This window comes from Styela clava, chromosome 4, assembly GCF_964204865.1.
Source record: "Styela clava chromosome 4, kaStyClav1.hap1.2, whole genome shotgun sequence".
Classification (NCBI taxonomy): Eukaryota; Metazoa; Chordata; class Ascidiacea; order Stolidobranchia; family Styelidae; genus Styela; species Styela clava.
In genome coordinates this window covers 9,193,624-9,215,552 of record NC_135253.1, presented here as the reverse complement: position 1 = coordinate 9,215,552, position 21,929 = coordinate 9,193,624, and the positions used below count along the sequence as shown (strand labels likewise).

The 21,929-nt window shown below is 34.5% G+C and overlaps 1 protein-coding gene across 1 annotated transcript; it reads left to right on the top strand.

The window, feature by feature from the left end:
- The first annotated feature begins 968 nt into the window (after positions 1–968).
- On the top strand, positions 969–20,817 carry LOC120327050 (muscarinic acetylcholine receptor M2-like). The gene is made up of 4 exons (XM_039393433.2): positions 969–1,410; positions 13,947–14,091; positions 15,570–15,872; positions 19,905–20,817. The coding sequence occupies exons 1-4, from the start codon at positions 1,179–1,181 to the stop codon at positions 20,737–20,739; spliced, it is 1,515 nt and encodes a 504-aa protein (XP_039249367.2). The 5' UTR covers positions 969–1,178; the 3' UTR covers positions 20,740–20,817.
- Positions 20,818–21,929: the final 1,112 nt, after the last annotated feature.

Sequence of the window (21,929 nt, the reverse complement as noted above, 5' to 3'; positions counted from 1 at the left end):
GTCTCTGGTACCGGAGCTCACTTTGCGGACACGAGTTGTAGACGGGTCCTAAATTTCTAGCTGATCTCGTTTCCAACCCAAACCCACGCGAGTACCCAGATCTATATTTATTTGAAACTGGCGAACTGTAAATTCATAATTGCCCAATCGATTAATGCATAAGTCATCTTCGACGCCGTTTGACCACCAGTTCTACACAGATTGTTACTTTCAACAAATTTAAAACAATGTTTGTTTAATGAATTTGCTCAAGCCTGAAATCAATTTCTAGTATTTCGTTTCAAAATGCGCATTTGAACAATTAATGAAATTGTTTATGACATTGCTGGCGACTTTATACCCCTAAGTTAAACCTCAAGCATCAAAATCTTCATTCCAGCATGTTTACGTCGAAATTGTTCGTACTTTTACATTCGATTGTCTTGCGAAACATTAACCGTTTGTTTCCCCCAATCACGTTTTCCTAAAGATGACTGACTGCGGGTAACTGAAGTCGCGAAAGCCGATTATTTGCGTCTAAAATGTACTAGATGTCTACAAACTAGTATTTTATGTCGACCTAACGTCAAATTTTAACACATGGGTTTCAAAGATAATTTACTCTGACTGCGACAAATGTTTTTACTTGGAACATGAAGTGTGATAGAATAAAGCTGAGAGAGAGAGACATCGACGAAAATACCTTGGTAGTATTTTTATGATTTGTAGACTTTTAATTGTTTACTGAAGCGCTCCTTTCGAAACATTTATGACAGGCGTATAAATAGTCAGGTCACAGCCTATCCGGAAATTGCCAACCGCAATCAGGCACCCTCACCCTGTGGCCACAAATGAATCGTGCCCGATCGTCTCATTTTCCTATGTCCGTGCTTTTTATACCAAAATTGTGATCAATTCTCGAGGTCTTCGGTGGTTACGTGAATGAATTGCATTTAATACGTTTGACCCGCTTGCGTTCGTTGTTCGTGCCGTAAGCCAGTTTTGTCAACCGCGTTTTAATTCAAATAGGCTGAATAAATATCTTGAGCTTTAACGCAAATAAATTTTTAATAGATATTGACATTCTATCGATAGGGCAATTTTAACGTAATAAAATTCTAACAAAAAGGCGTACGACGATGGCTGCTTGCAGGTGATGTTTAAGAAGACGAAACTTCTGTCAGAACAAAGAAAAAGATATGAACAACTCAACAACGATATCATCATTGTTTCTTAGTGAAGAAAATGTATCGGTATCGGCCACCATAAGTTTTCCTGTTATTGTGGCGGCCTGCGCAGCAGCTGGGTTATGCAGCCTTTTGACTGTATTCGGAAACTTTTTCGTCATTTTGGCGTTCATTACCAACAGAAGCCTTCGGAATTTCAGCAATTATTTGATTTTAAACCTTGCCATCAGTGATATTATAATCGGTGAGTGATTTTGCATTTTTTAGCTATTTATATTTCAAGAATCGTCATCACTTCCAGGATATCGCTACAATATATGTTTCACTGTTCATTCTACGTCTAAAATTAAAGATTTCCCTACTTTTTTATAACATTACTTTGGTACAACGATAGTAAATTTATCCATGAAATAATAATTTTTTGAGTTTTACGAAATATACATTTCAACCAGAAATGATTTACACTTCGCTCCTAAAAAGTCATTGGGTAAGGGTTTAATAAGCCTTGAGTCGGGTGTAGTAGGGTGAACTGGGATGCATATAAACAGCCCGGCAATAGTTCGGTACGACAAAATCAACCCAATTTATTTTACCACGACAAGGCGATTCGACTTGGATTTGAACTCGAGATCGTTTTCTGCGTCGCTGACATAGTGAGGTGAAACTACACTGACCAGTACCACAAGGCATTAAAATTTGAAATCAAATTGAAAAGTATGATTCAAAAATAAATAAGGGCTGTTTGAGGTAGCAGATTGCTTTAATTGTTGAAATAATAAAGCAAAATAACTACACGAGAGTTATGTTTATCTTAGAAAATCCTGATTTTTTCCATAGACATGTAGGAAAACTATAATTTTATATGAAAATTAGCTTTAAAAAACGCCTGTGTTTCAGTTGATGGGTGATATACCGTTAATGATCGATATACATGGCTTCAACTATATTTAAATCATTTTAAATGTTTCTTGAATTTTATATATGTATGCGTATACGCATCGTATACTAATACGATAAGATATTATAATTTTTATTTTGTACCTCTAGGAACTAATTTGATGACTCAATAGTGTTGAATTAGATTTTCGTGATCGTTTTATAATCATGAATGCAGTAGGCAAGAAATTCGTTCAAATAGTTATTTTTTTCGTGTGGACAGTCCATATGGCAAATTCAATCGATTATGTTAATTGTAAAATATATTTGACTGAGTTGTAATTAGTGCTTTCATTAATTGACAATGCGGCCCTATACTTTAACTTAACTATACATTGATTAGTATATCGTTATTAACTTCGATTTGATGTAAAACCAATATTTTCAATTAAATGCATATATGGTATGTAATACAATAATCGTGTGTTTGGAAGTAATGTTTAATTTTAGGCCTCATTAATATTTTGTCAATTTCCATGATTTTAGGCGTAGTTTCTTTGTTATTTTAATATTTTAGGTAAGCGCAATTCATCATAATTTATGACCGCATTTTCAGGAGTTATATTGATGTATTTTAGGAAATCATGGTACCGTTACAAACGATACTTTCATCGAAAACACTGCCTAAAATTGGTGTTGCAATATTATTTATTTTTGGATTTTTGGCTTATTAACTAGATCACTTAGGGCAGCAATTTTATGTGTTGCGGTCAATTAACCGCTTTAACAAGTGTCACCCCTGCACAGGCCCCGATGACACGAAGGCAGGCGAAATTACTGATACTTCTTTTCTGATCCTGCTTTGAGCGTTTCTTCTCGTGGTAAACACTTTTATCGTGTTACGTATATTCGCCGGAATATTATGTTGACTAATACATACCAGTATGGTATCGTTAGAACCTTGGTCGAACTTTGTTGTATCGCCGCTATCGGAGACCCTCATTATCGTTCGTTCTGCCTGTCTGTCTGTGTGTCCAGCTTCGGCGTCTTAACGCTGGACCGATCTACATGAAACACCACACGCTGGTTTTTCCGTTACCCTAATACTGTGCGTTTTATAGAAAGTTTGGATTAAAGTTTCGTTTCCACGGCAACAACGAAAAAACGCGCCGATTGTTATGAAATTTTCAATTTTTCCACAATTTATCGCCGCTTTCGCATTAAACAAGTCGAAAATTAAAATTCCAAGAACGCTAACTTCCGCAAAAAAAAATACTCTTTCGAACAAGTCGTCTTTTGTCTCGATACTCCATGAACTGGAGACGCCTTAGGGATTTTAGTGAACATCATTTCAATCATTAGGTACAGTATATCATCACGCGAGAATGTCTACGAAACGCACAGGGTTCAAATGAACTGGCAGTTTCTGTAAACTGCTCATTTAATCACGCTGCCGTTATAGATCAGCAAGTTTCTGTGGATGGTAACTGGTTGCCTAAAGTGCGGGCCTCAACTATCAGCGGAGATCCTGGGCGCCTGCCGGCTTGTTCTAATTTTGTGCCGCTTTCGACATCCCCAAGAAACATATTCAAAGCATATTTATAACCTGCACCATTGTTTTAGAAGTTAATAAACTGAAGATATTCGACCTAATATCGCGATACTGAGCTTTGAATCCGGAAAAATTAGTCCGGCCGAATTAATGGTATAGCTCAGTGATCCTAAACTTTGTAAACTAATTTCGAGTGTGTCGCGAAATACCAATCCATATTTTGAAAAATCAGGCCTCATGTGCTGCATTCAGAACGTGTCATAAAATAATAATAAATTGTTAAAATTACTGTCGATAGAGAAGTATGCGATATGAGGATATCCGAAATCCATTCGCGTTATTACCGTTCATAAGCTTAAAAGCCAGATTATGTGCAGCATTAGTTAGATGTGCTCGCAAAACTCTTCTTTGTCGTAATTTGGTCAATTTTTTTTCTCAACGCATCATAACTTGTATTGAAGAAAGTGAACTCGTCGAATGTTTGGGAACCTCTGATATAGCCAAATGAATCAATTCGTGCCTCTATCAAATGGATGGCTAATATTATTTCTCGAAATTTTAGTTGATTCTAAACTCAAACCCTAACCCATGTCGGGATGTACTGCCCTGATTGCGACTTTGTTTTGCTACCACATAATTGACTGCGGAAGGAAGTCGAATCATATCAAATTATAACATTGAATTTATTTCTAATATCTGACACAATATGATGCTTAATGTAAATACTGCTATTCTTCTTTGTTTTGTATCTATTTTTAGTGATGACCTTTCCTGTATTATAAGATAAAAACTACACCATATGTACCATATGTTCTACCCCGCCTAAAAATCTCATAATTCATGCCTTGAGCCTCAGAAGCCAAATGGAAACCCATGGGACAAGATAAAGATAGCACATGCAGGATGTAGATAATCAGTGTAGTGAATCTTTTTGACAAAGCAAAGTAAATTTGCATGTTATCGCTCTGATGTGATGTCTGTCAAAACAAAACGAATAAAATGAGAACTGAAAAATGCGATTAAATACCTTAAAAAACAATTTGACATGAATCCTGTATTTGTTACCCTATTTTATTGCATATATAATAACAAAAAAATCGTGTAAGATGACCAATTTCATATTTCATTTTAACACAAAAATGGATCTACATTCTGTAGATCATCGATTTTTATGACGTTATAAACGACTTTTGTTTTCAAACCTAATTATTTGTTATGTTACATTAAGGCGAAATTGCCATCAAGTTGGAATCAGAAAAGCACTTATTGCGGAAGAAAAAACAACTTTAAACGGGAAGCTATTCCTGCAATCCTTGTTTGTTTCTTGGTATATCGCCCCTTGTTTTTTTATCATTTCAATTCGTTTAATGAGTCAGCGAATTTCCTTTTACAAAGAAATAATACTACGGATTCTAATGCAAAATGAACGTCCCTTAAAAAAGCTTTCAACCTTCACTTAAATTGAGGGGAAAATAATAAAATTCACCGAGTTTGTTGTCAATTAGTTAAATTAAATTACGTACAGGACTCGGGACGAGATTTTGTTTAGTAGGTCGAAATAACACGGAAAATAATCCCAAAACGACACGCAGTCTTAACACGGCCGAAAAATATGTGAGCTCACTTATTACGTATATATCGTTGAAACCATCTGATCATAGTCGGACTTAGCTGAAAATGGGATATTCATATATGGCCAGAAATCGGAATGTCGGCAGCGCACAACATCAATATTGATTTTTAGCTAGTTATATGGATTCAATTTTGTCGGAAGACCTTCTCTGAGGTTAATTTAATTTTTAACTTTAATGCCATCGTACAAGATGTTAATTATGTTTATAGCATGAGAAATATCCACATCCTCAGATTAGGGGATTCGGAAATCGATGATGAACTAATGCCAAAATCTTGTACGAACCTTTCGTGTCGGATTTTCGTGGATTCATTGGGAAAATTATTATGTTAGGCGGGGAAAAAAGTTAGTTAACCAAACTGTTTAAGATATTCTAAAACTTTTCGGTATTTTTTCAAGCATAAGCCACTCGTCGAGGGTATCCCGAACCTAGCCTTATTTTATTCGAGCGTCTATCTCAGACTCAGAAAACTATTATAAAATCAATATTGAAGTGAATTCGATTCTTGGAATGCATTTGGTGGTAGTAAATTACATATTATATAACCTTTACTGAGAATCACTCTTTTTATTGTATAAATTTCTTTGAATTTATAAAGAGCTTATGTTGATATAACAGAATACAAGATTTTTGGCAAACCTATAGTCCGTTAAAAACGCTGCTTTGGCGTGTAACAAAGAAATCAATGATTTTAATACATTTTCGTGCTATATTTCCAAAATAACTTATCGTTATATATATATAGCATATTCAAATTTACCATAATGTACACCTTTCCCTTAAAAATATCGAAACGAAACGCGAGTATAGATCTATACACAGTTTATCCATCAATATGGTGGGTAAGAATGCCGCCAAATGGCCTAGTCTTTATCGCGATTAAACGTATGTGATGGATTTTTATTTTTGGCATCATCCCTATTCTGTTCCGGATCAGGTTATTATATCCGTTAATTTTTTTTGTCTATATACGCTACCAATTTATCATCGCGGCAAGTATAACAGCGTCTGGTGGGGCAGGGTTTCTCAGCCATTGTTACGTGAACAAGTGCCGGTAGGCGTACACTTTTCTACATTCCCGTCGAAAACATATTCAAGTTCTATTGCTGATTGGCAGAATAGTAATTCATTATTATAAAATAAAACATTGAATTCAAGATATACATCTGTCAATAATAGCAAACAGAAAAATCGGGGGGGATTCAACGAACTAATTCGCATTTGAGAAACACAATTACAACCACGATGAATTTGCATGGCTACTACATATGTATATGTGATGTAACCATCATATAAGTTATGAAAATGACAGTAGCAACATTCTCATTGCCTTTTTCATATTTCTGTTATTTTGAGTAACATACTTTTGGTATTTATGACATTTCTGAAGGTTTTCCACGCCCACAATGTGCAATTTTTTTTTTGAAAACCCCCCACCCGGTAAACCGAGTGCTGAAAACCACTGCGGTAAAGCATAACACAAAGACTTGACGCTAAAAACTTTTATTCTACGCATATACGCAAATTTAAACTTTTTCATGCGTTGTACGTAGGATATATTTATACACATACATAATTTATTTATCCGCTGTCTGTTTCAACGGTATAATTCGAAAAAGTTGTACGCCTGTTAGAAGGTCATAAATGTGAAAAATTGATCATCTTCTGTGTAATACAGTTTCAAGGGTTGAAATATGAATGAGAACATTGAAATAAAAGGCGTATAATTGAAGTGAATTGTTTTAAAATGTTTACATCAATTCTCAACATTCGTTTTCGAATAAATTTATTCTTTCTTTCATTCTAATTCTCAATTTAACATCCATCATAATATAGAATTTCAATGAAACAATAGGTTTCTGGTTCTAATTGAATATTACTTTTGATATTACTGTATCCCCTCTATATTTAGGATCCAGATTATTACAGAATGCCTTTTTTAATGAACAGAGACGCTTATTCATCGTGTCTTCTTCTATTAATCAAAGCTTACGCAACTAGGCTTTTCGTTTATTATTCAAAATCGAATTTAGAATTCTGTCATTTCGGTTTTCTTTGCTTTCAAAACATTTGAAGTAACCGTATTTTTGCGGCATAGAGGGTAGCTTGGTAAACCACCTGGACTTTTCAACTATAGCCTTTCCGAATTTGTTATCGATAAGCTTAAAACCAGTTTGGGCTAAAATATTTTAGTTCGGCGCCAACTTTTAACTACAGAAGGAGACCGGTATAACTCGATCCAGTTTAATTAACTCGATCTTTCTGCCTTTGCACATGTTGTTTAACACAGGATATTCATATATAAAAACAAAATGTATAATGTTACCAACCACCAGACGGGTGCATTACCATGCATGTATAGTTTCAATGGAATTCGTAATGGCAATATATTAATTACAAAAACGGTTTTTGCTTGCCTCCAAATGATGTTTTTCATCCAGCCCATGGAATTTTGTTTTAAGTGCAACTTATCACGTATTAGTAACAATTATTTCTCTGTTCCCATACACACCATATATAATTGATTCCTAAAAAAAGTAATTATTCATTCAACTAAAAACGGTGTAGTATTTTAACAAAAATATTATACTTAATCAAACTATATGATATATTGGCTATAAGATTATGACGTACTTCAGAATTCCAAGCTTTAAGAACTTAAGAAGAAAATACGTACGCACGTTTTTTTCCTATTTTATTTAAATTTAAACGTAGAATATAAATTAATAATGTATTATTGTTAGTGAAAACTGTCAATATATTTGACTTGATTATTATTGTTTATATGGTTCCAGAAATTCCATATTTCAGAGTAAGATATATTTAAACATTGACTATACTGAATGTTGAAATATGTTTCCATGTTACATAACTCGGGTTCAAATCCCATTTAGTTAAATTATTAAACCACGCGTGTCATTTCATTCAAAATGCCATGACCGGGTTGAATGGATTGGGTTTCTAATTTTGGTACATAGCTTTGGCTTCTGGTTCAATGACACGTTCAGATGGAAACGAAATCAATTTAGAACACGTAGCTGGGGAAGTTTCGAATATTTTATTTTCGAATTGAATTTGGAATCAGAATGTTCCGATTCGGATATTATCGAATCTGATTCAACCCCAGGAGTGTTACTAGCCGGGATAAGCTGTAAACGAAATAAAAATAAACGCGTTCGCTTGATGCTATGACAACACCGCAGCGACGTACGATCGCCTCGTGTTGTCTTCATTTTTATGATTTTTTTTATAGAATTAAGTTTTTTTTTCGTGTGAACAGAATAAAAGATGCGACCTATAATTGTATATAATTATAATTGTATGTACCTATAATTGTTCTTTGAATTGGACTCTAGATAATAGTAATAGAATATTATGATTACATATTCAAAACAAAATAATTAAATTCTAATTTGCAAATACGTTTTTGCTGACATAGAACTCATAAATAAATCACGAAATATCTTGATGAAAACTTCTGAAAATAATAAATATTCTGCCAAAAAGACTTCCGGGGATACTGCGGTATCAATAAACTTTTTCAATTTGTGAAAAACATATAACGTCAGATTCATAAATTAGAGTTTCAGTAAATATTTTTGAAACAAATCTGCATAAAAAAGAATTTTAATTTCTACAATCACAATGCCGTAATGCAATCGGCTTTTAACTCCCTGTAAGTGCGATCGTGAATCTATGCTTTAGTAATATTTGGAATAAATTACAATTGTATTCAATATAAAAGACCTAAATATTTTTAGATTAATTTGGAACAGTAAAAGTATGAACACAAATTTTTAGAGTGATAATAATTATGTGGGATATTAAATTGCAAAATTAAATACTGTGGCCAGAAGCAGAGGTGGTGATTTCACAGTTGCTTGCAGATGATATAAAACTGTGATTTGGTCACTTCAAATCAAAAAAGAAACTTTTGCACTTCTTCGTTGGGCACTGCCATTGTCCGTATGTATTATTGTGATTTTAGTCTCTATAAACATAGAAAAATTTGTCGGAATCCGACAAAAGTAATAGTAATAAACAAAGTGGCGCGATCTAATTTGAACCGTTTTTTCAAAATGTTCAATCATACTTCAGCCTTAGATGATTGGAGTTAAACTATTAAATAATCACTGATTTAAGAATCTTTTTTCCACTTGCCGTATTTCGCGTTCCTCACCGTGGAAGTGGTATCTTTCTTCGATTTTAAATTCGCAATAAAATAAAGCATGCGCCGTGATTGAGTGTCTGTCTTTGTTCTGGAATGGATCTGATTCAAATCTGGTACATGCTTAAAATGAATAATATTCTTGGAAGGAAAATGAGGAAATAAAAATTTCATGAAACGCTATTCACATCTCAAGAGAATTTTCGGATTAGACAAATCTTCTTCGCCACAAATGTTTAAAAACGAAAGGTCATTGTGCGTCTCAAGTTTATGGACAAACTGCTTTGAATTGCATGTATTTCATATGTTTCCTGTTGTGAAACGCAGTCGTAATTTTGTAGTATTGACTGACACGCGAGAAAATTGGATATGACTGGAATACTTAATTATATTGTCTTATTCCGAAATAGAATGCAGGGAAATCTTTAATTTGAAGACAGTTTTTATTGTGACATTTCAGTTGTCAGTTCCCATTGCCATATATCAAGATTGAACTCGACAAAGCATTCTAGATAATCTTTTAGGTACGGCTCCGCGAATCGTGCTACACGTAATGAACACGCTTGCCATCGCGTCTCTGATATTTTCAGCGTCTCGCAGGTCCGACGCTAGTAGTCATTAATTGTGTGACGTTTCACGTAACCACTGACCGGTTATAGTTTCCACCACCAAGCTCATGCATCCTTAAAAGATGACTGGTAAGCTATATCCATACCTGACATGGACTGGTAACCAGGCGAGACGCTGCGGGTTGTCATATGATTACGCCTTTTCAAATATGAAAAATTGCACCATGGAATATCACGGGTTAAAAACCATGCCTTCAATCACGCCACCCAAGCTTGATATGGATCCTGCGAAAAAACGATGCCCATTGCCGACCCATGAAAACTCCCTAAACAGACTGTTTACTGATTTACTCTATATAGGTGGCTGCTTATAATGTCTTTTCATACATAGCCCCTGTTAAAAAATTCCAAATAGTAACTATTAATTTGGGAAATTTAAAAATGTCTATTAAATTTGTATGATTTTATTGAAGAATATTCCAACTCATAAAAAATTCATTTTACTTTAATATGATCGGATTAATTTCGTTATGATTACTGTGAAATGAAACGTAATATATATTAATATAAGTAGATTAAAAAAGAGGACTTTTTTCGTGCACTTTCCCCAAGTATGGTACCGGGGCTTTCTCAAACGAGGGCAACTACAACACAGTTTGATACTTAATGATGTAAAACTGGAGAAAATTCGATGGATTACTGCTAGAAAAATAGTTTAAACCTAAATTTTGCATTAAAAGTATACTCGTTTATAACAGTATTCTAACTTTTTAAAAGTTGTTTTTCAGGCATATCGTTGACATAAACAAGTAATAAGACAAGATCATGTACAAGGGATTAGGTTGTATGTCATTAATTATTCAATTTTAATTATTAAAAGCATCCTTTCAGAAATTAATTACAACGCGTATATTCATTGCATCGAGAAGAAATTCTAGGCGATTTGTTTGAATAAATTAAAACTGATACACCCAAACATGATCACGCCTAGAATGCGATAAAAAAGTTGTTATTTCGTTGGCCTAATGTCGAAAAAAGAAGCTATAGATTTTAGGTTTAAGATAATCCAGCCTATGATTATCACCTATTATAAACAGATTGTAATACAGGATTCTCATAATGTCCTACGGAAAATTACCAATTTTGTTATGAAGTCAGTTTTCAGTATATCTGAACCAGGGTTGTTTCATTTTATTCAGTTTCCGTTTAGGTTTTTACTCCATTTAATACACAATAAACAATATGCTGTATCAAAATTTTCAAGTCCTTATGAACACTCTGTATAATTGGTTCACATAGTAGTTTCTTGACCTTGCAATTTTGAGTGCGTATCGAAATATCCCTACGTTTCCTTAAAATTACTTCCTATCTTACGCTCGCATTTAGAACTTGACTTACAATGATCGAATTTGTTAAAATTTACTTCGAGGGAGAAGTATCACTTTTTCGGATATTCAGTCACGTAATGATTGTTTATGTGCACAAAACAATCTTATGAATCGAATTGATTAAATCTGCATATTATGTTATTAAACTTTTCCTTGTCATAATTTAATGTTAGAAGGGTGAAATTTTTTCCAGTTCGTCTCGATTTAGATCACAGGAAATAAATACGTATTAAACGTAAAAGTTTGGATAAAGCTCGTCAAAACTTTTTCATGGGCAATAGAATAAATGAAAACATAAAAAACAAACTTGCTCTTGTCCATGTTTCATCATTGCTTTGATGGAGTAATAGAAAACAAAATTCTACCAAAAGTACCATCCGTTTCTATAATTTTATAATCAGAATAATTGAGCTATTTACAATTACATTGTTTCTGTGTTTTAGCTGTCCCTGAAATTTTCTCCAATTCGTGATTGGGAGATTTATTATTTAACCCACGATCTCCAACATGTAGTCCAAACATAATTCAGCCCAACGAGATAATCACGATGCATTTGCTAAGTTATAGTTTGCATAAGAGTTACAATTTCCAATTACAGTATTCCCATTCAATCTTTGCATTTCCAGCAAAATCTAAGGTTTTACTCAAATTTTACAAATATTTTCTACTGATATGGTAAAATTAGTTTAGAAGTTTTGCAGTTTGATAGAATCTGTTTAGCTATCATATTTGGGAAAATGTTAGCTTTTTCATAGGTTTCAATAAAGTGCGATAACTGTGAATCAACTCTTTTTACCGCTTTTTCCGAGTAGTATCACCACTGAAAAAAAATCATATTATTGAAAAAATGTCCACTTCGGAGAATACTCTATTTACATCAGATAGAAAAAAACAACGATCTATAGGGAATGTTGGATCTTAAAAGCCGTATTTTGACAAAAAACCCATCCAAATAAATCTAAATATTATGATTTCACTTTAATGGTATAATAAACCCAGTTAACTCGACGTTTATTAGTCTCGTCTATTTTTACTCGTAAGTTGATTAAAGAAAACTGCTTCCCAAAGGTATAAACTTCCAGGACGCCAAAGAAACCATCTATCTATAATTATGCAGATCACTCGAGGGAATAAACGTCGAACATGTCTGGGCGAAACAATAATAGCTATATTCCCAAATAATATGTGCATTTTCGAAATGGTAAACTGACGGTTAATTATGGAGTTTTGTTGGTAAAATTGTTTGATTGAACTTAAGCTAGAATAGGCCACGCTAAAATATACGTATTTTAACGTTGTTCAGAGCAACGGTCATCGACTACACGACCGTGACCAGTACCCGCCTGTGAAAAGATCGTTACCGGGGTGTATACTTTTGTAACGGTCAAAAATGTTACGTTGTTAACGTTTTGTAACGTTAGCCGCAACTTCCATGGACTTTAATAAATTTTGCGCTTCAGATTTGTGATTTTATGAAAACCATTTTTCTTTTTTTGAGACCAGTTTGAGGTGATAAAAAGGTTACCAACTTCAGAGAATATTCGAAACAATTTCATGGCTTTGTGGCCAGTGGAATTGGACTGTTTACACCAGCATCAACAGCTGGAAATCGGGGGTCAAATGACTTCGCCAAAAAGTAAATAAATAATTGAAGGATTCTGGGGAAATACACGCCTTATCCGATGCTATTATCAGGTTGAAAGTAGACAAAATTCGTTCAAAATTTTAGTCGTACTTCTTGCTTTCATTGGCGATGTATGCAAAACTTCTCTCTGGTCAAATTAGAATGACAATTTTTAATAATCGATGTAATTGTATTGTGTACTGTTAAAGCAGGTGTCAAAGTTCGTGGTGCACATTAATATTATTTACTTTACAAAGCATGAACACGAAGAACTGACCTGTGATGACCCATTGACTTTTTGGGAGTTCACTCGGACGCTATACCTATAAAAGTCAAAACGTCATATGAAACTTTTAATGACGTTTGGCTAAGCTTGAGATGACATGTCAATGGCGTATGGAGGCTTGTGGTTGCAAGCAATTAAGACAAAGATCAGCCAAAGTTTACGATGATTTAAATTTACTTTAAACAAAATACGCGTATATATAAAATAATCCGAATACCAATAATATGAATACAAAATTGATTTTATCCTTTCATGGTTTGATTTTTTACTAACAAAAAAAGTTTCATTGTTGCAACGTCTGGCAAGATCCTCTCTCCAGAGCTATAAGATAAAATCGCTATCTTCCACCGCTTCGAATTCAAGTCAACCGAATTTACTGGCGTGTAATGCACCACCATATAATTCTATATAGTTACGATAGCTTTTGGCATATCAGTGCCACAAGTAACTTTGTCCAGGAGTTGAGTCTCCTTTACTTCTGAGAGAGTGTAACCATGCTTAGAGGAGTTTTTTCGTTTCAAGGAGTTCCCCCGCATTATATTTTCAATACAAAGTCTTTCACTGCCGGCTAACATGAACATGCGACATCCTTTCTGTCATGGCTGTTGCAGTATATAATTTACAAGAATAGTAAAATATTACTTTAAGTGTGAGTTCTATATGTTTTTCTTCCTATTTTCCAGGTATGTTTTCAATGAACATTTACATCGCTTATAACGTCAACTCCACATGGACTCTTGGTAAAGGGATGTGTAATGCATGGCTGGCAGTTGACTATGTTGTTAGCAATACATCAGTAATGAACCTCTTGATGATTTGCATAGATCGGTAAGTTATGTTTTTATTTTCGGGAAAACGACATTGAATTAATTTGGTTGTTGGGTATTAATTGACCGGAACGCTTTGAGATTTTATCTCGCAATATTCAACTGCGACGCGATGAAGTCCAAAGCGTCAACCGTGATAAACCTTAAAATATATGGAAAAGTTGCTAAACCTATTATGCACTGCCAATCTGCCATATATCAAATTAAATATTTGCAGATAAAAATTGGCGAATCATATGTAAGGTATTGATTTCCTTTTTTGTACATGAAATATGGTACAATATTGATTATCACGTTAACAAATTCAAATTCAAGACAAAACTAAGTATACATCAGACTATTCAAATAGTAATAAGGTTCCCAATAAAAAGCCTCGTGAATGGCCATACGTTATCATCAACTTATTCCTTGAATATCAAGATTGTTTTAATTATAATCTCTACATATACTATACAAATCAAGTACAGACCAAACTTATATCGTTTATTACAGTTACCCCTCACCATTGGATAACCATATATGTCTAGTGAATTTTTTGTGTGTTTTACACAGCTCATACAAAATTATGTGGTCTGTTTTTCCGAAGAGGGAAAAGGTAATTGTTTGAATAACCTTTGCAACTGTCTGATCAAATAATGTGAATAGAGAAGAAAATAGGCTTGCTGTCTTTTACGATATTGTTGTTGTTCATTACTTTTTAGCACTGGCTGTCAAATTGACGCTCTTGTGGTATAATCTGCCAGACCCTATTTTAATATATCTTGATAATTTTCTCATTTCAGCTACTCCGAGATGCTATTATATATTCACGAATATTTTTTAATATTTGGGTATGACGATTTCCGTTATATATATATGACTTATTGACAAATAAAAATAATATTTGCAAATAAACATTCATAAATTACCGAAGAGATGTTTGCTTATTCGGGCTTACGATCATCGATTTAACCTTCATTAGTGTTATTTGCTTAATAATTCAACGTGAATAGTTCCATTTAGCTAATTTCCTGACAGTGACGACTTGAATAATTTTAAACGATTTGTGTCAACCGCTGGCGTATTGACGTATTTGGCGAAAAATATTTCTGTATATACTGTATATATGTCTCATTTCCTTCGTCATCCCTAGCATCGCATTTATCACCGTACTTATAATTGAGGGCGGAAGTAGACAAAAGCAGAAACTTAAAATATACATATCGTCCTCAAACAAAAAAGATAGACGCGCGGTAAGGGTATGAACATATATATAGCCCGTCCACGCTACTTAGAGATGATCACCAGTGTATAGTTCAACCTGTCAGTCGATTATCTCACATGTTGTCCATTTAATTTTGCACGAAATGAAATATATAAATTATGGCTTCGTGTTTTTGAGATTTTGTTTCAGTTATACAGCACGGTAGCTGACTTTTTTCTTTATGCATGGCAAAATGGTTGAATTTTTTCGATTTTAATATTACTCGTCATTCACAGGTATATGGCGATTACTTCTCCAGTTAAATACCGACGAAGATGCACTCCGAAAATGGCGGCCTTTGTTATTTGCATCGCATGGACTATTTCAATCTTGCTTTGGGCTCCAGCAATTTTACTGTGGGAGGCGATTGCCCCTCCCACCGACAATGATCCGTTCAGTCGTGGAGTCTGTACTATCCCATTCATGGATTCCAGTGCTCCGTTAACGTTAATTACAGCTTTTGGTGCTTTTTATTTCCCAGCAATGGCGATGTGTGCATTGTATTGGAGAGTCATTGTTAAAATTGAACGTAGGACATCGTGAGTTAATTCTTTTATTCTATTTGAAATTATTATAAGTAATTTAGTTTTGTGTGATATAAAGAACGGGATTTAGATAGAATGTCACAGCATGAGATCGCAAAGGAATTTGATTTCAAACTAACAATGGATACAATAGTGGATATTTTGGGAGAAAATTTCAACGACCAGCAATATTGAAATCACGTAATTCACGACAAACTCCCTTACGATATTTTTGACCTGAACAAGGCTTCAATAAAAAAAATTTGAGAGCTAGGGGGTATGGCGTCAAATTTTACAAGTTTTATTAATACCCCAATCACAGTTAAAATTCGAGCTATACTCTTCAGGATGAGTGTATACCTAATGTTGATCAAACACGTAACATGCGTTATTGGACACGAAATATGCCTATACATTGTTTTGTTATTATACCGTTGTTAGTAATCTTTTTTTTGTTGTTGTGGAAAACCGAAATTTTTCGCTTTGAAATTTTCAAATGGAAAGATTGTTGTTGTCGCTAGAAGGATATTACTTTTATTTATTCTAAAAATACCTGTGGGATTTGTTTTCCACAGAAAAATTCGAATTTTTGTGGGATGACGCTATCAAAATGAAAAAATTGCGCACATTGTGGCGGTTCCGCGTTCGCGATCTGTCGAATTCGGGAAACAACGGTACCGGTCCGGTACTGTAAAATATTTGATACCCGTACTACTTCGTTTTAGCCTTCGTGTCCAGATATTGCTTTCGCATTGTTCTGTTGTATAATTCATACTTTTTACGGAACGGATTACGCGCACAGGATGATAAACACTTTTTATTTAATTGGCCTCAACATACCTTCACTCCATATGAATAGTCTTTCGGGTTCGCGCTTTAGTGTTCGTGTTTTTTTGACGGCAATTTCGTGCCAATCGGTCATTCATTTGTTGAATCAATACTAAATTCTGTCAGAAGCAATCTAGTTACCACCTTAATGGTATTTAATTTTTAATGGATGGATGAATTTGAATTTTACAGTCTGTATTCATACTCCCCTTCAGTTAGTCACCCACAAACCAAAATAAAATAGTTCAATAAATATTTTTCCTTTAATTTATAATTTTATATCATCATTTTAGCAAACTAAAATCACAAATATGTTCGTGAAACTCATATTATTCAGCACTCCGGGCACATTTATATAGATTTATTTACAAAGGATTCACTCCGCACATTAGGAATATAAATATCATTGGCTATATGCAAATGAACTGCCTGATTATGTCAAAAAATTCCATTTCCACGATTTGGCTAAACGACAATTCAATAAATACGGACAAAATGCGACGCGACCGAGAGTTATCGGAGTCCTCGGATGCAGAGAGTTAGTGATTGCTTCTAACTGCAAGATAACGACAATTACGTCAGTAGGGTTATTTAGCTGTTGATGTATATTGATCTTCACTTGGCCCTGGATGCCTCATCGACCCTGCATGTCGAGGGTCGCGTAAACAAACGAAAACGTATCGGTCGTGTGCTCGGTAGGTTTACTTAGGAAACGCGTTGTCGCCAATTATTTTGACGTTTTCAAGCTCGTTACGCACGTTGGAATCGACCTCGATCGATTTTACGTCAACGACGAGAGATTGGCTTTTGTGTTTTGTCATCGTTTTAAATACAATCGTGCCAATATCCCATTAACAGTATTTCTTCAATCTTGAGGTTGATAAATGATTTGGGCTTGGTGACTCTAAATTTAGAAATTCAAGGCATCTGGACTCAACACCGTTGTTTTATGGTAGCTTATAAACAAAATCACCAATTAATTCAAAAACGATTATGATCAAATAATAACACGTACAAGTAGCACCTGTCTAACAAGTGTTTTCTTAAAAATTATTTGGAGCAAAATTATTGTCATTTGACAGATAATTTGTCAAAATTGGAAGATTATTATTTGATAAATGCCATGAACACTCGTACGATGTAGCTTTATATGGCAGTTAAGCGGATGAATATCGTGCCATATCTTTTTGATATTATTTATTTATTCCTAACATAGCGTTTTCATTCCTACTGATAAATAATGCGCGCGGCAATGAATTATTCAAACTATATCTGGACAAGTAAAAATCGTAAATCAACTCATCTATTGTATAATATATGTATTGTAAAGTGGGATGTTACACTACATTCATGGACATATATGTTTGTATTCAACTTCCCTGATTAGCGTATGTCTCTCATTTTTGCGTCTGCCTATAATATATATCTGTATTCATCACTATACTATACATAGAGCAAAGCTCGCAACTTTTCTGTATTTTCGACTTGTAATCCGAATTTGTATCACAAAACAATGACATTTGTAGGCAGGGGCGTGCCAAACTTTTCTGCTGCCCGGGGCGAGTTTCTGATAATGCTGCCTCTCATCCCTAACTTAAAAAATATTTCGAGGGTTAAACAGAATATAGATGTCGTTATACATATAAATAAATAAATTAAAGGTCAAGTAAGAGTGAAATGTTTGTATTAATCATTAAACTAAACAACACGTATACGATTGAACTAATGTATTAACAAACTCATGTATTAACAAAAAGCAAGTCATTTACTTCTATGTCAAATCGCCACTTAGCTGTTAACAAATGTGTGAACGACAGCCTCTTCCACCTCGCCCGTCAGGAATTTCTTTTCGAGATATATATACAGGCACTAATTTGACATCTAATACCTCAAATATGTTTTTTTACTTGTTTCAACTTAGAGAAAGATCGTTCGCAACTAGCAATTGAGTATTCGATTGTAAATAATAAACAATATGCAATGCAAGATTTTCTGGCATGGTTGTAAACATGACCTCGTTTTCCCGTGTAATTTGTTAGTTTTTGTTTATGTTACGGAAATTTCAGTACGAATGAAATATAACTTAATTATTCTGTCTTTTTATATTTAATCACAGTAATCAAAAGTTAACTAACAGTTGAGGTTGCGTGAAATTTCACTAACTTTCCTTGCTCTATATGCCTTTGCGCAGGTGGATCCATATGCGTACTACGCAAGGATGCTGTAGCAAGAGTGTGAATGGGTATTCTATTCAATTCAAGAGTCTTGCTGCACATGAACAAAAATATATTTCTGTAACGTTTCGATAGGTAAATTGGAGACCTTTAGGAGATGTCCCTGTTGCTACGAAGTGCTTTAGACCCCGCTTGTGGTGTGTAGTCTGGTTTCTTTCAGTGTAATTTTCTTCAAATTGTTGAAGTCCTTTTTGTGATGTTTGTAGATTCGACGAAATGTTACAGAAATATATTTGTGTTCGTGTGCAGCAAGACTCTTGAGTTGAATAGAATAATCAAAAGTTAGTTTAGAAATAGCTGTGATATAGATCGGTACTTTTTAATAACAGGGTTGCCTATTTGGAATTGAAATGATTGTTTTAGACATATATATTAACCAGTTTAAGGCGAACGATTAACTAGCGAAACCACCCTTTAAATGAGCACCAAAAATGTTGCAATTAAAAAATCTAGGTACAGACGGTCGGGGAAACATCCATTGTTGACTCATCATTACCACAGTCACTCGCACAATACTAAACACATAATGTCAGCTTTTGATTAATAAAACAAACTAAAATATGTCTCATGTGTAATAACGCAGACTCAACATCTTGGTTCTGCTGCCCCCTACAACGCGCTGCCCGGGGCGGCCGCCCCCTCTAGGCATGCCACTGTTTGCAGGCAAGCGTAATCAGATTATTTTCCCAAGTATTGATCAGTCAACATCGTCTAATGGGACAGAAAAATCCACAATGTTGTGCATAAAAAATCCCCTCACACAAATCGAATTTTTGAGCCGAGTAATTTGTTTTAAGTGCAGAAATTAAGTGCAGTTGCTTTGAACATACTCCAATTCGTTTGCTTATGTTTAAGCCTCCTGTTCAGCAAACTGCGCCCCCAGAGCCCCCCATCAACTGTATTTTTTAAAGCTGGCTAAATTGTGTATCTGGATATTTTAATGTTTATGTATATGTTATATGTTACAACATCTTTCAATTTCCAGGGGTGTCTCTTCCATGATAAGTCGAGCTACGTCTGCAATGGAAAGTCGATACACGTCACAATGGTCAGGTAAGAAAAGCAAACTGGGCACCGATAAAACTGGAGAACATGTTGAGCAAATTGGACAAGCAGTGGACGAAAACAATGACAAATCACAGCAAGCAAATGCACAAACTCGTAGCAAAGACATGGCTGCATTATTACGTGATGCCAGCTTGAAATACAACCAAAAGCATGAAACCAAATCTTCTAATAGAGATTCTGCTTACGACAAAAATTCGATGACGCATTTGCTGAAAAAAGAAGACACCAAAAGTACGTCGAACGCTGAAATTAGCGAGACTCCGCATTCTGTTACAAGATCGGAAGAAGAAAGTTTCAAGAACGACGAAAAGAATCGAGAAATAGCTAGTCCCGTAATTCCATCTACCAGAGAAACAACAAAGCACAAAAGACGATCGCCCTATAAAAAACACTCTTCAAATCTTTCCCTAATACACAGAAATAACGCGAGTAGACTTAATCGTGAAAAGCGCGCCACAACTTTACTCAAAAGCATTCTTATTTGCTTCATCACACTATGGCTCCCGTACAATGTCATCGTGGTCTTGAGCGCACTCTGTGGTAAAAAATGCGTAATTACTGACGTCATGTGGATTTTGAGTTACTGGCTCTGTTATTTGAATAGCACTGTTAATCCTTTTTGCTACGGATACTGCAACGAAAATTTTCAAAGAACTTTCAAAGCTCTCTTAACCACCAAGTGGTGGACAAAGAAAGGTCGTAGAAAGATGAGATGCCAACTGAGTGGTAGAAATAGTTTTAGAAATGTGTGATTTTCTTTCAATATACATTTACACATAATTTCTTTTTCTTACTTCTTGTTCGAAATGAATTAAAATATTTTGTTTATTGACGTATCTGTTTTGACTAGATTATCACGTAGCGTTGCGAAATCAATGCAGGCAGGTATTGTCATATTAGTTGGTATAACACAAAGGAGAGGTTATTTATCTCAAGCAATTGACATATAAGTAACTATTCTATTTTGTAACCAGAGATGGGCAAGCAGCTATACGCGAATGCAAGCACAAATATAAAGAACGAGTTCCGACTGTACAAGATCGTTCTATTGGTAACCGGCCTGATCCTTAGCAGTAGGAGTATTCGGTTTGAAACTCAAGCACTTTTGTATTGAAATGTTTACAGCAAACATCACATCAGTCACAGCAACCATCAACATTAATACCAGTTAAACAAATTGACAACACACAATCGACAAAGAGTTGAGGTTGTGTGAAACTAACTACCTTTTGACAAACACCATAATCGTAAGCTACCGGTTTCAGTTGACAGATATTGACTCTAATACAACCAAATTTCTTCATACACGAAAATTTTTCAGCAGAATAAATTCTATCTAGAGAAGTCAACCAATGTCCTCTTAAGATACACCTCTTTCATTCCGCATCTGAATTGAGGTCTAACGAATAGTGTTCGTATTTAACAAACTTGTTGCTTTTTCTTCCTCATTAGTTGGAAACTAACATCAGTTATTGCAATTTGTTGATATTAATCTAGATTTACAAATTTGTTAAAATTTATATATGGAATGTAATATTTATAGAATATCCAATAAAAAGTGAAAAGTTTGTGACTAATGAATAGGATTAGGCATTTCGAATCGAATAGTAAATTATTCGAATCAGTTCAGAGCAAAATTTCGAATCGCCGCCATCTTGTTTATTTTCTTTTTGCCAATGGTCGAGGTAAATTTTTCAACTCAAGCCATATTTTTTCAACGCAATTCTGACATATGACTCTTTTCTGTAGTCAGTTATTGCTGAAAACATGTTTTATATGTGTGTCAACGCTCAGCAATATGTCTGAGTGATGTATTCTATGTTTTCAGTAATTTATGTGTCTGGAGGACTCAATACAATAAGAAAGTTACATACAATTATATATTTCCAGAGTATTCGAGATTCGATTCAATTCGAAAAAATATTCGATTCTGAAATCCTCA